Source organism: Peromyscus eremicus, chromosome 4 (assembly GCF_949786415.1).
Source record: "Peromyscus eremicus chromosome 4, PerEre_H2_v1, whole genome shotgun sequence".
Taxonomy (NCBI): domain Eukaryota; kingdom Metazoa; phylum Chordata; class Mammalia; order Rodentia; family Cricetidae; genus Peromyscus; species Peromyscus eremicus.
This window is the reverse complement of record NC_081419.1, coordinates 120,737,967-120,753,111: the sequence shown is the minus strand read 5'-3', so window position 1 is coordinate 120,753,111 and position 15,145 is coordinate 120,737,967. Positions and strand designations below refer to the sequence as shown.

Sequence of the window (15,145 nt, the reverse complement as noted above, 5' to 3'; positions counted from 1 at the left end):
AGTCCCAGATGAAAGGAGAGGACAGAAAAAGGCTATGGGGAGGGATCTTTATAACTTTGTAATAAGCACATTTCAAGGGTACCAGAAACATAAAAATAAGTGAAAAGGTGTTATTCTCTATATCCCTTAAGCCTGACTTGTATACAAATCCTGTCAAAAAAAAAAAAAAGGTTTATTTTTCAGTCTGGTTTGAGTCTGGAATACAATTCCATACTGATTGCAAAATGGTAGTTACCAAAAATCAGGCTAGCCCACCAAAAACCAAAGTAATGTTTTCACCGAAAACAGACCATTTCTGAATCTGTATCAGCACTTGACTACAAAAGCAAACTTGTACTACCACGGAAGCTGTCTTCTCACTCCTATACAACTTAGAGCTTCAGCCTCCAGATGTGGAAATCTCAAATAGCCTTTGGAGCTAAGCGTGCACAATCACTGCACAGATGATCAAAGGGTTCTGGGGACCTTTGTTCGCTGGTGATGAAAGTTACAGTTAAATGGTGAATCCTTTTATGCACCCAGAGTAAGCTCTACGGAGAACTATAAAATCTGAAAACTAGAAGGTACCAGGATAAGGACAGAGCAAGCTCCACCACTGCACTGGAACATCCCTCTAGACTTCAGGAAGAGTACAACAGTCAAAATCAGTCACTACTCTCCTTACTCACAGGAACAAACAGTATGTTTTCCTCCAAACAGTCTTGTCAATGCTTGCCTTTTACTGTTAATTAAAAAAATCGTCTGCCCTCATGATGGGGTCATCATAGTTTTTTGTTTGTTTGTTTTCAGAATACATGCTATACACATGCACTTGGAATCACTGGCTGCTTTTTCTATGGTCTTTGTTTCCCTGAGTAGATAGGTGTTGGAGCCTCTTGGATGCTTTCTTTTACAATGGACACAGGCTGTTCAAAAACAATCCCATTATCTTTATCATCATTCATTTCAACCACTTCTGATTTCCATCTTTCCAAAAATGGTATACAAACTGGAGTGGGGCTCTGGCTAGCCCCAGGCTTCTCCGGAGTGTTAGGAGTGCCCCATAAAGCTCTTTTCTCTTTCTTCTTCCATAAGCCTGAAACCTCCTTTTTCATATAAGGTAAAGCAGATGGGGAAAACTATAATGAATTCTTTCTTCAGCTAATCTCTTCCGGAGTAACTTTTGTTTCCTTTTAAATCACTCTTCTATCTATGTCACATTTCCAATTCTGATTATCCTGTTTCACCGCTGGATATGATGGCTAAGGAAATGGAACATTCTACTCTTCAAAAACCTCTACATGTACTTTTTCTGTTGGCATAACACAACACCGCTCAAGTCTTTCATCAAATGGTGGTGTTCATTATTTCCACAACCATCTTGGCAACATCCTCATTCTCAAACTCCACCAAGGCACAGCTACAGCTACTTCCAAATCCTTTCACTTCTGGACAGTCTGAATCCTGCAATAGTGCCAAACCAGGAGAAATAGGCATGGATCTAGCTTTTAAAAAGTGCTGGAGGCAGGTGGCCTCAAAGATTGCTCCAGAAATGGAGAGGGGTAATGTGTATATATACACATGCTTGTGCATATGTACGTATGTATGCATGGAGGCCAGAGGTCAATGTCAGATGTCTTCCTCAGTATTTTCTTATTTTTTGAGACAAGGTCTGTCTGAACCTGGGGCTGTCTGGTCGGCAACCCCCGGGGGTCTGCGGTGTCTCTGCTTCACTAGGGTTAGGATGACACACGTGTATCACTTGCTGGCTTTTTTACATTAGATGCTGGAGATCTGAGCTCATGTCCTCATGTCAGCATAGCCAAGTGTTATGACTCAGCCATCTCTGCAGGAGGAAGTTTTTTCTTGATTTTTCTTCTTTGTTCCATGTTGGCAAACCCATGCCATCTCCCTCTGAAACTGAGTCTTCTTGCAGATTCAGCAAAAGACTTGGCCTAGCCAGGCTAGGAAAACCCACCATGCTGAAGGTAGCCAAGCAGCACAGCGCCACACAATGCTTTCCAACAATAAAAATTCTGAAAAACTTCCCGAATTAGATGAAAAACATGAACTTACATAATAGAGCTGAACAAAGTAAAGTAGGATAAACTATTCATTAGTTTTAAAAGGAAAACTAAATCCAAAGCTGACAGAGGCAAGAAATAATAAAGATTACAGCAAAGATAACATTGGAGAACAGAGGCACAGAAGGGGAAGCAACAGATTAAAGGATGATTCTTTGAAAGATCAACAAACTGCTGGGCAGTGGTGGCATACACCTTTAATCCCAGCACTCGGGAGGCAGAGCCAGGCAGATCTCTGTGAGTTCGAGGCCAGCCTGGTCTACAGAGCGAGATCCAGGACAGGACAGGCACCAAAACTACACACACAAAAAAAACCTGTCTCAAAAAAAAAATCAACAAATTTTTGAAAAACCTTTAAAATAGACTCATCAAGAAAAAAAAAAAGAGCAATGGCTCAGTTCATTAAAATCAGAAATATAAGTGGGTAAGTAATGTGTTATTAATAGCTCGTTAAAAAATTAGAAGTGCAATCCAAGACTAAGTTTACACTAATAAACAGAAATACACCGGTGAATTGGATAAATTCTTAGGAAGGTACTACAATAACTGACTCACAAAGAAGTAGAAAATCTGAACAGATTTGCAAGTCAAGCAATTTACTTAGTGATCACAACTTTCCACAAAGAGAAATTCAGGAACACTTGATTCTAGCACTTTAAAGAAGGGTCTATGCCAATCATTTCCAAGCTCTTCTAAAAGTAGACAAGGAAGAAATATTCATCCTCTGAGACTGATTCTTCACACTAAAATGAGGCAAAGACATCACAAGGAAACTACAGATCACTACCATGCTCGTAGGGGAGGACGTCTCAGTGGAACAGAGCAAACTGAACCAAGCAACACATGAAGACGGGGAGTTCACAGTATCAGATATCCACCCCTAGTCCTGGAGGGTGGAAAGAGCAAGGTCAAGCAGCAGATTTTGAGTCCGGCAACAGTTTCCTTTTTTCATGGACTGTGTCTTTTCACCACGTCTTCACATAGTGAAAGGCTCAACTCCTGAGGGACCTTTCCAAGAGAGCACTAATATCATTAATGAGGGCTCTGCACTCCTGACTTAACCACTTCTCCAATACCATCATCTTGGGGATTAGGTTCTCAGCATATGCACTGGGAGAAGGACACAAAGATTCAGATCACAGTAACTGCTACAGTAAGAAGGGGGATGCTGGTGCACACCTTTAATCCCAGCACTCAGGAGGCAAAGGCAGGTGGATCTCTGTAAGTTCGAAGCCAGCATGGTCTACAGAGTGAGTTCCAAGACAGCCAGGGCAACACAAAGGAACTCTGTCTCAAAAAACCAAAAGAAGAAGAAAAGAAGAAGAGGAAAAAGAGGAGGAAGAAGAGGAAGAGGAAGAACAAGAAGAATAGTAGTAGTCGTCATCATCATCATCAAGAAATAACAAGTGTGGCTAAGGATGTGAAAGCAGTAGACTCACTGTGTGGAATATAAGAAAGTGCAGCCACTTTAGATAAAACGTTTTAGGGGATGGTGAATAAAAGAAATCTTACCAAAAACTAAGTTCTATGCCTAATTTCAGATTAGGGCAAGTATGATTGTGCCTATTGAGGGTGTTGAAGAATATGAAGACACAGTGGAACAGACAAGCTCTCTAGAGGAAAGAAAGAAGCCTTCCTCTATGACCTATTTGAATTTCAGTTCAGTTTTCACTCCAGAGACGGTATGACTGGTAAGGAAAAATCACCTGTTACTATTCCTCTAGTTCAACAAATACTTTTCTACTTCCAAATAATTGTTCAAATAGATAGTCCCAAGGAACAAGCTACTTCTATGGCATGCCTTACCTGACTCTGCCAAGGCCTTCAACTGGAAACCTAACATGTGATCTGAGGCAAATTATTGATGACAAATCTAAGTCTCAGAGGCCTTTGGTTTTTCACTTTCAAGACCAATTGAGGGAGTTACTAGGCAGGTTACTAACCCAGCACACAGAGGATACAGCAGTTCTAATGGTCTCTCTCATTTTTGTTCTAAGAAAGACCAAGACACAAAACAAAAGGCTAACTACATCTCAGGTGGAAAAGTTACATGGCAAAGACCAAATGAAGTGTCACTGAATTACACCAGTAGTTCTCAGATCTCTCTGACCCACTAAAAGAAACAAAAGACTTCAAGTCCATCCCCACTGGACAAAACTCAGGGAACCAAATGCCAGAAACAAGTCAAGATGTCTATTGTACAATAAGGCAAAGTAGCACATAATGGGATTTTACTTACAGTAATGCTTCAGACACACAGGAAGTAGAAGCAATGCCCTGTTAACAGAAGTTTGCTTCTGGCAAAAAGAAGCCACGGCTCATGATAGCAAGTAATTCAGTGCTCTCTGATTCTGCCAAGCATGGCCAGAACTCCCAGAATACTGGATTCTGAGTTCTCTACAAACTCAAGCAACACACTAATGAATGAAGACATTAGATTTTTAGGGGCCTGTAGTAAGTCAAGAATTACGATAACATGGCCCTAACTGCATATAAAAATGAAACTCCACAGTGGGACATCACTCACTAACGTCCAAACAGGCAACTCTAGAGGATCCATGAAGATTCAAGGAGTTCCTAAGTCTTCAGTTTGGTCTGTTCAATGGCTAGCTGTCACTGCTTATTATTTGAAGTGATGTGTGCACCTGTGTCTGAGAATTTGGAATTTGATACAATTTCAAACTTATAGAAAAGTTGCAAGAACCATAGGGGAAAAAAGTAGCTTACCACTCTTTAGCAAGGTTGACCAACTGTTTGCATTTCCCCCATTTCTCTGCCATTCTTCCCTGTTCTATACATGCGCCTTTGTACACTTACTTATATATGTATACTAGTTCTGTGTGTTTCCTAAGCTCAGGGCACTCTTTGTCCCAGTGGGTGGGCTTCATTATTATAATCAGGAAATTTAATGAGGATATAATTTTGTTCTCTATTTTGTAGTTCATAGTTTTTGTCAATTGCCCATATAACATCCTTTATAGCTAGTTACTTTTGTTCTAGGTTTAAGACTCAGTTTAGGTTTGTGTTTCCTGAGGCTCCATTAATCTGCAGCAGATGGCCAGCCTTTCTTTCTCATTCTTGACCTTGACATTTTTTAAGAATATAGGTTATCTGCCTGCACATGTTGTCTCTCAATGTATCTGACTGATGCTTCCTTAAGAATCCATTCACATTATTCATTTATAGTAGTATAATCACAAAAGAGTGTTTCTACTTTATAAGGGGCAAGAAGAATGAGAGAGAGAGAGAGAGAGAGAGAGAGAGAGAGAGAGAGAGAGATTGACTGAGTCCTAATTTTCTTCTAGTAAACAAAGTAATTAGAAATTCTCTCTTAAAGTATGGTTTCTTTAAAATCAAGACTGAAAACAATGTAATACCACTTTATATATGTTACGTTAAATTTTTAAAAAATCCTATTGAGAGAAAGAGCCTGCAAGCAGCCCTGATGGCCTGAGTTCCGTCCCTGGGACTTTACTCTACGGAAGGGGAGAACCGAGTCCCTCAGCTTGTCCTCTGACTCCCACATGTGTATCACGGCATGTGCATGCCTACACACAGAAACACATGCTGGGGACAGGCAAAAAGCACCTTGTCCTAAGTGCTGACATTTTGACTCCAGACTCCATTTTATCTGCAGAGTGAAACGAAGTTTAGGTTCCCAAGCCCTTTGGAGAGCTGGGAACCTTCCAATAGCTGACCCTCCTCCTCCTTAAATCACAGAAATAGTCGTTATGCAGCTTTAGTTCTCTAGAAACATCACAGCTGTTCAACAACAGAAAGAACAGATGAATCTGACTGGGTGGACTGAGAAGCTGGCATTGTATAATGATGAAACATTTAAGGAAAGCCCCTAATCTTTGAATTCTAATCAGTAATAAATTGTAACCGTAACTTACCAACAAATGTTTATGATTTTTGTGCTTAAACACTTGCTTCAACTGATATTTGGGGTCACAGTTCAGTTCTTGAGTCTGTTCTGTAGCCCTGACTGATCAGCACCAACCCCAACCCCCTTCTTTCATGCTGTCCTGTATTAAATCTTGCTTTGTGGTAACCTCTTGTGTCTGCTTGGCTGATTCGGAGCCTTGGACCACAACATACACATACAAAATAAGAGAGAGAGAGAGAGAGAGAGAGAGAGAGAGAGAGAGAGAGAGAGAGAGAGCATTAAATCCTGGACTGGGTTCACGGATATTAATAGAAAACCTGGTAAAAAGCTAAATGCAGTCAGAAGTTTCATTATTAGCAAACCATGTACCTGTGTTTGTTTCTTAGGTATGCAGCTTCTGCCTCCGTAACATAAGATGCTAACAGTAAGGAGAACAGGGTGTGAGGTCCAGAGGACATCCTCACACTAGTTCTGTAACTTTTCTGCCAATTTTAAATTTATTTTAAAAATTATAAGCTGAACATAATCATGCATGCTTTGTAATCCCAGCACTTCGGGAAGTAGAGGCAGGAAGACTGTACATTTGAGGCCAGCACCACATGTGTTTATATTTGAAAAAAAAAATCTAGCATTGAAAGTCTTAAATATACTTCCCTTTGATTTAGTAACTCTGTGTGGACAAATTCATCTTAAGAAATAAACCTAGCCGGGCGGTGGTGGCGCACGCCTTTAATCCCAGCACTCGGGAGGCAGAGGCAGGCGGATCTCTGTGAGTTCGAGGCCAGCCTGGGCTACCAAGTGAGTCCCAGGAAAGGAGCAAAGCTACACAGAGAAACCCTGTCTCGAGAAAAAAAAAAAAAAAGAAAGAAAGAAAGAAACCTAACAGTAAAAAAGGACACTACCCAAGTTCATGTATAGCTCATTTATAACCAAGAAAAGTTGGAAACAACCTATACATACAAAGTCAGGAAGCACCATGAAGCATCAAAATGAGGCATATAAGGCCGGGCACGGTGGCACACGCCTTTAATCCTTGCACTCGGGAGGTAGAGACAGGCGGATCTCTGAGTTCAACAACAGCCTGTTCTACAAAGCAAGTTACACGACAGCCAGGGCTACGCAGCGAAACACTATCTTAAAAAAAAAGAGGCACATGAAGGTTGATGAAATGAGGGAAATGCTCAGATGTGAATGAAAACCAAAAAATAAAGCTACACCTAAGTAAAGATCATTCAAAACACAGTAATAAAATGTGCTTGTGTAAGACTATGTCAGGAATATAAATATAGTCATTGTCTTGTTCTTTTAATTTAGCAAATTCAACTTGATTTGAACTTTAAAAACTATTTTTATCAAAATATAACTTACATATCATAAAATTTACCTTTTCAAAGCACACAACTGAGCAGTTCATAGTATTTAGTGTTTTCAAGGAATTATATAACCATTGCTATAATTTTAGAACCTTTTGTATCACTCCAAGAAGAAACTCCACAATTTTTAGGCAACTTTCTCAATGCTTTCCACCCAGCTTCCCGCCTTGGCAACAGCTAATTTTTCTAACTTTATGGATTAGTCTACAGTGGGTAATTTGTATAAATGGAATTATTCAGTATGTGAACTTTTTGACTGGCCTTTTTTCACTTAGCATAATGTTTTCAAGGTTCATTCATGGTGCAACATGTACCAGTATTTCATTCATTTCCATGAATTTCCATATATATGTATATATACATATAAACAAAATGACATATATATATATACATACATATAATGTCAACAAATGACAGACATTTGAGTTATTTCTATTTTGGCTAGTGAATACGCTGCTGCTATGAACAAGAATTTGGGAAGATATGTTTTTGAGTATGGAATTTTGAGTATGGAATTTCTGGCTAAATAATTCTGTTTTTAGGGGTTATTAAACTGTTTTCTAAAGTGACTGCATCATTTTACATTCCTACCAGCAACAGTTTAAACTTCTTTAACAAAAATAACATGAGAAACTTGCAAGTAACTGCTACATGCTATAGGGTTACTCGATACTTAAACTGACTTAACACTCGCAAAATAAAACACTCTCTCTGGTGAAGGACAAGGTGGGCTTCTGTTGCTTGGCAGCTTTCCCATTTGCTATAATCAAGTTCTAAGACACATATTTCTTTAAAATAATAATAATAATCTTCAAAACACGAAAAACCTTAAGTTCTGAGTCTTCTCAGATAGTTCCCGAACCAGGGAGAACTTCCGACACTTCGCTAGGGTCGACACTGCACCAGCATTAGGCATTCGAAGGCTTCTAAGAGACAACATACTGCCAAAAGATGGCACATGCATCGGTTCTCAAGGACCTGACACCAGCCTGTCCGTGCCCTTCCACTGCTTTTTGGTATGACCTGTCAGTGAATCCATCCTCTGAGAGTTCCACTTTGTTCTCCCTTTCCTGTGCCCATTACCCACCTTCCACCTCTTAAAAATCTGGGGAGCTGGGGAGAATAAGAGCAAAGCAAGGGAACACAGCTGAACATACTTACTGGTGACCACAAGTCTCACTAACAGCTACTTTTACTGAGGAACAGAAAAAGGACCTGGTACAGACAACCAGTTTAGAACTGAAGGACTTGGGAACTACAGTTTCCAAGTAGGTAAGTCTTGGTCCTTGTTCTGCTTTAAACAATGTCGCATTCATGTTTTGAAAACCAATAGGAACACTTTAATTTTTCTTAATGATTTTTCCCTCTACAGCCAGGGGAATGAGAAGCAGCAAGCTGAATGCAGATGGAAAAGGAGCTATCCAAGCAAGCTTTCAGCTGCATGAAGACTGGCTTTTCTAATGATATAGTATTTTACTGAATATTAGCACATGAGATTTGCAGAGGATCCCAAAATGACAAAAAAAAAAAAAAAAAAAAAAAAAGCAGTATGTTTTCCTCTGGGGCTTCCCTTGTGCCATGTCACAGGAGGAAAGAATCCATTTCCCACAAAACGTACCTGTCTTGGCTACACTAGCTCCCGCTTCTCCTGTCCTCATTCACTGCTTCACCTCCCCCTCCCTCCACAAGACATGCCCCTGTACCTGTGAGCACAAGTTTCCCACTTGTAAGAGTCGCTGCACCTTAACACGCTTTCACGTAATCCCACCAAAGAGGCGAACAAAAGAAGGTAACTGTCTAGTGGAAAGTTTCCCCAAAAGGTGTTTGCACTATGGGAAATAGGTTCCTTTAAGAACAGCCCTTTCTCACCATTTTCTCAAGCAAATTAGTTTATACAGTTAACTAAAAGTAGGTTAATAGACATATTAAGACTTGAACAAAATAAAACAAAAAGATAAAAACAAGAGTCTTGTTTGTTTTTTAAGACTCCAGACGAGTCTGTTCTGTTAGGATCTGGATTCAGGCTCTAGCGCTCATCAGTATGGAGGCTGGAGAAAGATACAGAACTTCTTTGAGCACTCCTTTCCTAATTTGCAAAGCAGACCGTAAAATACTTTGAATTTTGTAAGTCTGTCTGCGGGATGTGTGCTCATACATACATACACACACACACACACACACACACACACACACACACACACACACACATCCCTGGAATGAGAGCAGGAATACAGTAAGAGCAAATGCCAGCAAGAGCAAATGCCAGCTAGGAACAGACCCATCCTCCCACTGGACACTTAGAAGGCACACCTAAAAGGAATCATGACACCCACAGTGCAGGCTCCACCTGGCCTGTACTGCAGAGGAAATATAGTACGTCTTTCATATAAAGAAAAAGGCTCCCAGAGCTTTCTCCTGTGCTCTGAGCAGGCTGTTAGCACCCTGTCCATCTGTGAGAGAGAAGAGCATTCCCACACAACATGGGAAAATGGGTCTCTGGAACTAGTTTGTAGACGGCTTTGAACTTGTTTAAATAACTCAACCCTCTTGAGAAATTACTATAATCCAGTTTAGTTTCTAATTGTTTTCTGAATTAAAAAGCCATAGAAGGGGCTGGGGATATGACTCAATGGTACAGAGCTTGCAAAACATTTGTAAGGGCTTGTATTCAGTCCTCAGCACTGAAAAACATATTAACAGAAAAGACACCATGCTGAACAGAATGACTATCTGTTTACCTTTCATGGCTCAGAGTCGAATTTTATCCTAACTTAGAGGATGACAGAAGTTAAGGTCACCATCCTCCAAAGGCAGCTGCTCAGAGCCTCCTTCTAGGAAGAGTCTGTATGTTTCCATTTGAGCAGTGACTCAAGGAAGCTGTTGGTGAAGACAGCACCGTGAACTGGGACGGGAAGGAACTGACCTTGCTAGGAATCTGTTGATAGTAACCTCTGCTTGTTTCCCACGGCAGCTGGAAGAGGGCCAGGTCCAAATTCCTGGGACCTCATTATCCTGCCACATACCTAGTATTCTCTACCGCACCTGGTCCTCTTCGTCCATGAACTTCTGTTGACAGCCACAGAGCAGCCAGAAGTGGAGCCAGGCACAAGGCTCGGTGGCTAAGCTGGAGGACAAACACCTTTCTTCCCTTCCCCTAGGGCAGGATACTTCTGGAATATGTTTTGTACAGTCTTCTGAGAGTTCCCAGTGGGGCCGAGTGCCAGGTGCTCACAGCACTAACCCATTCAATCATACACTCACTGGCTGCGGTCCCTTCTCCATCACCTCCCTTGCTCCTTGATCGTGCTTCTTGGACGACCTCTTGAGTAACTACTTGCAATAAGTCCTTGTCTTGGGATTTGTTTCCAGAGGATTCCCAAGTCATTTGCTCTTTTAAGAGGGGCACTTCAGCTTTAGGATTCAGTTTCCCTTCCACACGGTGTCTGTTCCTTAACCTCTTGGTGATGACCTTGGCCCTGCAGAGACTGTCCTGGTTTTATGAATACTGCTCAGATGCTGAGAACAGCTGTCACTTGGCTTGAGCAAGGAAGCACCATCCTCACCATCTAACACTGGGGTGCTGCCTCTCCTACAGTAGGGCTGCTCCAAGTCTGTTGACCTTCCTCAAGTCAGTGGCTAAAGCTGCTTCAATGCTTTTTCCTGACCAGCAGGCTCACACTGACTCTGGTATCTGTCTGTGCAGGCTTTCTCCATTCAAACTCTTCTGTACATCCAAGCCAACTGGAACAGAGGTGCCTATTACTGAAACATCAACAGTTTGGAGATGGAGCCTCTGCACACCATGGTTCATCTTATTCAGCTGAACACTTACAGCACCAAGATAGACCAGTTCATTCCCAAGGTAATAACACAGCACTAAAAGCTTCTTTCAGCTCACTGAGAATCTGTCCTAACCTCGATGAGCACTTCCCCCAAGCTATGTTGGAAGGCAAAATGGCAAGATGGTCTGGGTTTGAATTCGAGCTCCAACTGTATAGCCCGGAGTGAGTTAACTGACATTTCTTAGCCTTACTATAAAATGGGACAACAATCACACTTAAGACCAGGGCTGCTGAAAGGATGAAATGAACTGATACATAGAAAATGCCACTGCAGCACCTGGCACAGAGGAAGAACAATAACTGCTATTAGAAATGGGAGTAGCAACCTGCAGAGCTGTCCTTCCCATGATCCCTGCAAAACCAGGGGTGACACTCCCCCAAGTAACCTTTAGTCCTGTGATGAGTTTCCCTGGTTCTTCACATTTTCCAGCATGGGAGAGTACCATCAGCACCACCTTGAACTTCTGATTTTCCTACTCTACCTCCCAAGTACAGGAATTGCAAGTATGTCCCACACCTGATTGATGGAGGTACTGGCAGATTGAAACCAGGGCCTAATGCATGCTGGGAAGTACTCTAACAATGAGCTACATCCCTAAAGCCATCTTTTTATGATCTAGCCTTACTGCTTTGATCTAGCCTCTCTCCTCCATCAATGATTTCTTCTGCAGTGGCTACCCTGACCCTGATTTCTCCAGGTTCATCCTGGCCAGCTTCACTCCTGTGATATAATAATCTATGCATCTTCATCTGTCCCAACAAACACAAGTATGCACACAGGCACAAATTATCATTCTGGGAGGAAAGCTCAGTTCTTGAGCACAGAGCCTTAGTTCTGGGTTCCTGAATCTTGTGACACACCTGTCCAAGTTCATTTTCTGGTGTGTCCCACAATCTTTTTAGATTTCAGCCTCACTAGGCAATGACCTTCTAGGCTTCCCTGCTCCTACTACTTTACTGATAGTGCTACCACTACCAACAGTGTCCACACATTGCCAAAGACCGCTGTCCTATTCATCCTTCAGTGCCCGGCAAGCACCATTTCCTCCACTAAGGCCTGTGCTGTGCACTGCAGAGAAAGCAGCCTCATCTTCCTCCTGCATCTCAAGTTCATCCCTGTAACTAACTGGCACTTACTGCACACGACCCTGTGCCTCAGAAAGAACCTGCTTTGTAAGAAATATCTCAAGAATAAGAATTAAGACATTCTTGGAGAGGCCTACCGTAGCTTCTCAACAGAACAGTTACTCAACGACTGTACTATGCATTAGAAAGTTCCAGACACCAGTGACTGGGCACAGAGACAAATTCCTATGACTATCTAAAGAACAGGAGCTTGGATTTCAATAAAACGTACAACATAATTCATAAGATAAGGACTTGTTCAGGAATTAGCATTTAATGAGGATTAACTAAGCCTTGATTTTGCTGCAGTGTGTTTACCTTTTAATTGATTAGATATCAAGAGAAAATTAGAAAAGGCAAGATACAAGTTCCTCAAAATGTTAGCTAATTGATTTGTATTGCAGTCAATAGTCAAAGCTTTTGAGGAGATGACAGCTTTCTGTACAAAGAAAATACCCTGTTCTAATTATCAAGTGGGGACTCTATAACTACAGGAAAGGTAAGGAGTCAGTAGTGCAGACGGGGTTCAAACTCTCCATTTTACTTAAGTGTTATTGATACAGCCATACTAAGAATGTGTCCATCAGGAACAGTGGAGAAAGAACAAACTGGAATATGTCTATCAAGAACAGCGGAGAAAGAACAAACTGGTTTGGAGATTAAAAGTATGTCAATTATTTCCCGACCAAACGTCAAACAGAAACGTTGGTCTGGTCTGGAAGTCTATCACACCATACCACATTTGCCCTACATCTAATGGTGTATAAATCACTTATCATTAAAGGCCTTTTATATAGGTCAAGGTTGCTGGAGCTTGGTGTTTTGTATCTTACTGTTTAAAGAATACTCTAAATTCTAGCTTTTTAACTTTTTAATCTATGGGAAAAGAAAACTAAAACTTCCTGTAAACTCAGATTAATGCCGGCTAATGCAAGGAAGAAAGAAAAACTAAAACCTTCCTCCTACCATAAAAACAAAATAGTGTGGCCTCTGTTTCTTTTCTGATAAGAGTCTTAAATACCAAACAGTTAACTGCATAATAACATTCACTGGCAGCCAGGCAGCCTGCTTAGCAGATATATAAAGCAGGTAAAAGGAGAAAAAGTTAATTTCTTGGCTGAATGATTCCATCGGTAGCTATAGGGCAAACCTGAAAGTCTTTTAGTAAAGTAGCAGTTGATTCTTCTATCAATCTGTAGCACACATACTCTTCCAAGGAAAGCATTAAATATGAAAATCATATCCCGTTATCATCTGTTTCCAGCTTTCAGCCCAGTAAGCTTTTCTTAATGAATGCTGCAGCCTAAGGAACAAGCACGCTGTTGGCTTTTCTGAATAATGGAGTGATGCTACCATTTTTGCTTATTACAATATCGACTGGCTGAGGGGGTTTCACACATAGTCACAAGTGACTACTCTTGCCAGCATGCTCCAAGTTATTACAAGATGTTTTTAGACATTTCATCTAAAAGAGCTTTACTGCTTTTAGTGAAGAAAACATCTATGGTCTTGAGCAGAATCATTTATATGGAGATAGGCAAAAGGATTAGAAGCCTGTATTACGCCAGATACATAGCAGAATTTATTTAAGTATTCCTTGCCAGTCTTTTTGTCTATTGCTTAGATATGCAATCTTTTCTTTCCACTTTGTCTGTGAAAAGGTTCAAATGTACAAAATTATACATACAAAGGAAAGAATCAAAGCACCATACTTAGTTTATTTTCATTTAAAACATTTTTCAATCCAATAAAAAGTAGCTACAAAACACTAATGATGAAAATACAATTTTACTTTTTGCAACCCCAGGTTTTCTTTGAAATCTTAGGTCCAAGTGACTACCTTTTGGCAAATTTAATTAAATTAGACATTAAAACAATAATTGTTGAAGCAAAATCTTTATATATAATCATAGTTCCATAAAAAATCCTTATAAAAAGATGATTTTATTTAAAAATCTCAACATACGAGCATTCTAAAAATTGTCTAGAAACATAAAATTCATTGCCTTACTGTGATACCTTTTCTCTGTCTTCATCTTTCATTCCCAGGCTGTCTTTTAACAGTAGGTGCATCTTCTTTATTTCAGCCTCATATTCAGTCTAAATATAAACAAAGTTTGATTTTATGGCAGATGCTATTACAAGTAAAAGACACCTATATCTTGCCATCTTTGCAACATAAAAGGAACAATGGAGTAGAAAGAAGCTGACGTTGCTGAGAAATTCAGCTTATCTTAGAAAACAGGCAATTTCACAAATAATATGTATCAAAAGTTGAACTCTATAAAATGTTACATACATTTTAAAGTAAAACAAGACAGTGGATTTTTAGTCTCCCGTCTTTTTATGTACTAAAATCTCAATCCTCAATACACACACCCCAACAGCATTTTCTTTAAGCTATCATGAAAATCCAGTTACTTGATTATAAAAGTTAGATATTAGGTGTCTATTTTCAAAGCCTATAAAAGAGAAAAATAAGTCCTACAGATTTGTTGTATTATTACATATTATATCTTATATTATCATGATCCTCAAAGTCACAGAAAATTCAATACATTATGTACTAGATCATCAATTTAAATCAGTTTTATTTTCTAGGAATAAGTTTATACTGTAAGCAGTCACCAGTACCATCAGAATCAAGTTTGCTTGGGCATCAGTAACTTCATCAAGAGGTCTGCATCGTTACCCCACTATAACTGATGGAAATGATTCAATTCCAAAATGTCTTTCTCTAAAATGCACAGCATGAAGTACTTTGATTTAGTATATTCCTACTCAAAGCCTTAAAAAGTGCTGATTGCAGTCCATCACAGGTAAGTATCAGATGTTTCTGAATTAAGCAGTTAT

The 15,145-nt window shown here is 40.1% G+C and overlaps 1 protein-coding gene across 1 annotated transcript in view; it reads right to left on the bottom strand.

Annotated features, from left to right (window-relative positions):
* Window positions 1-15,145, bottom strand: part of Kiz (kizuna centrosomal protein) — a 110,105-nt gene that overhangs the window by 77,707 nt on the left and 17,253 nt on the right. The window contains exon 4 of the mRNA XM_059261571.1: window positions 14,312-14,392. Within this exon, the coding sequence (XP_059117554.1) occupies window positions 14,312-14,392 (81 nt within the window). The remainder of the gene's footprint in view (window positions 1-14,311; window positions 14,393-15,145) is intronic.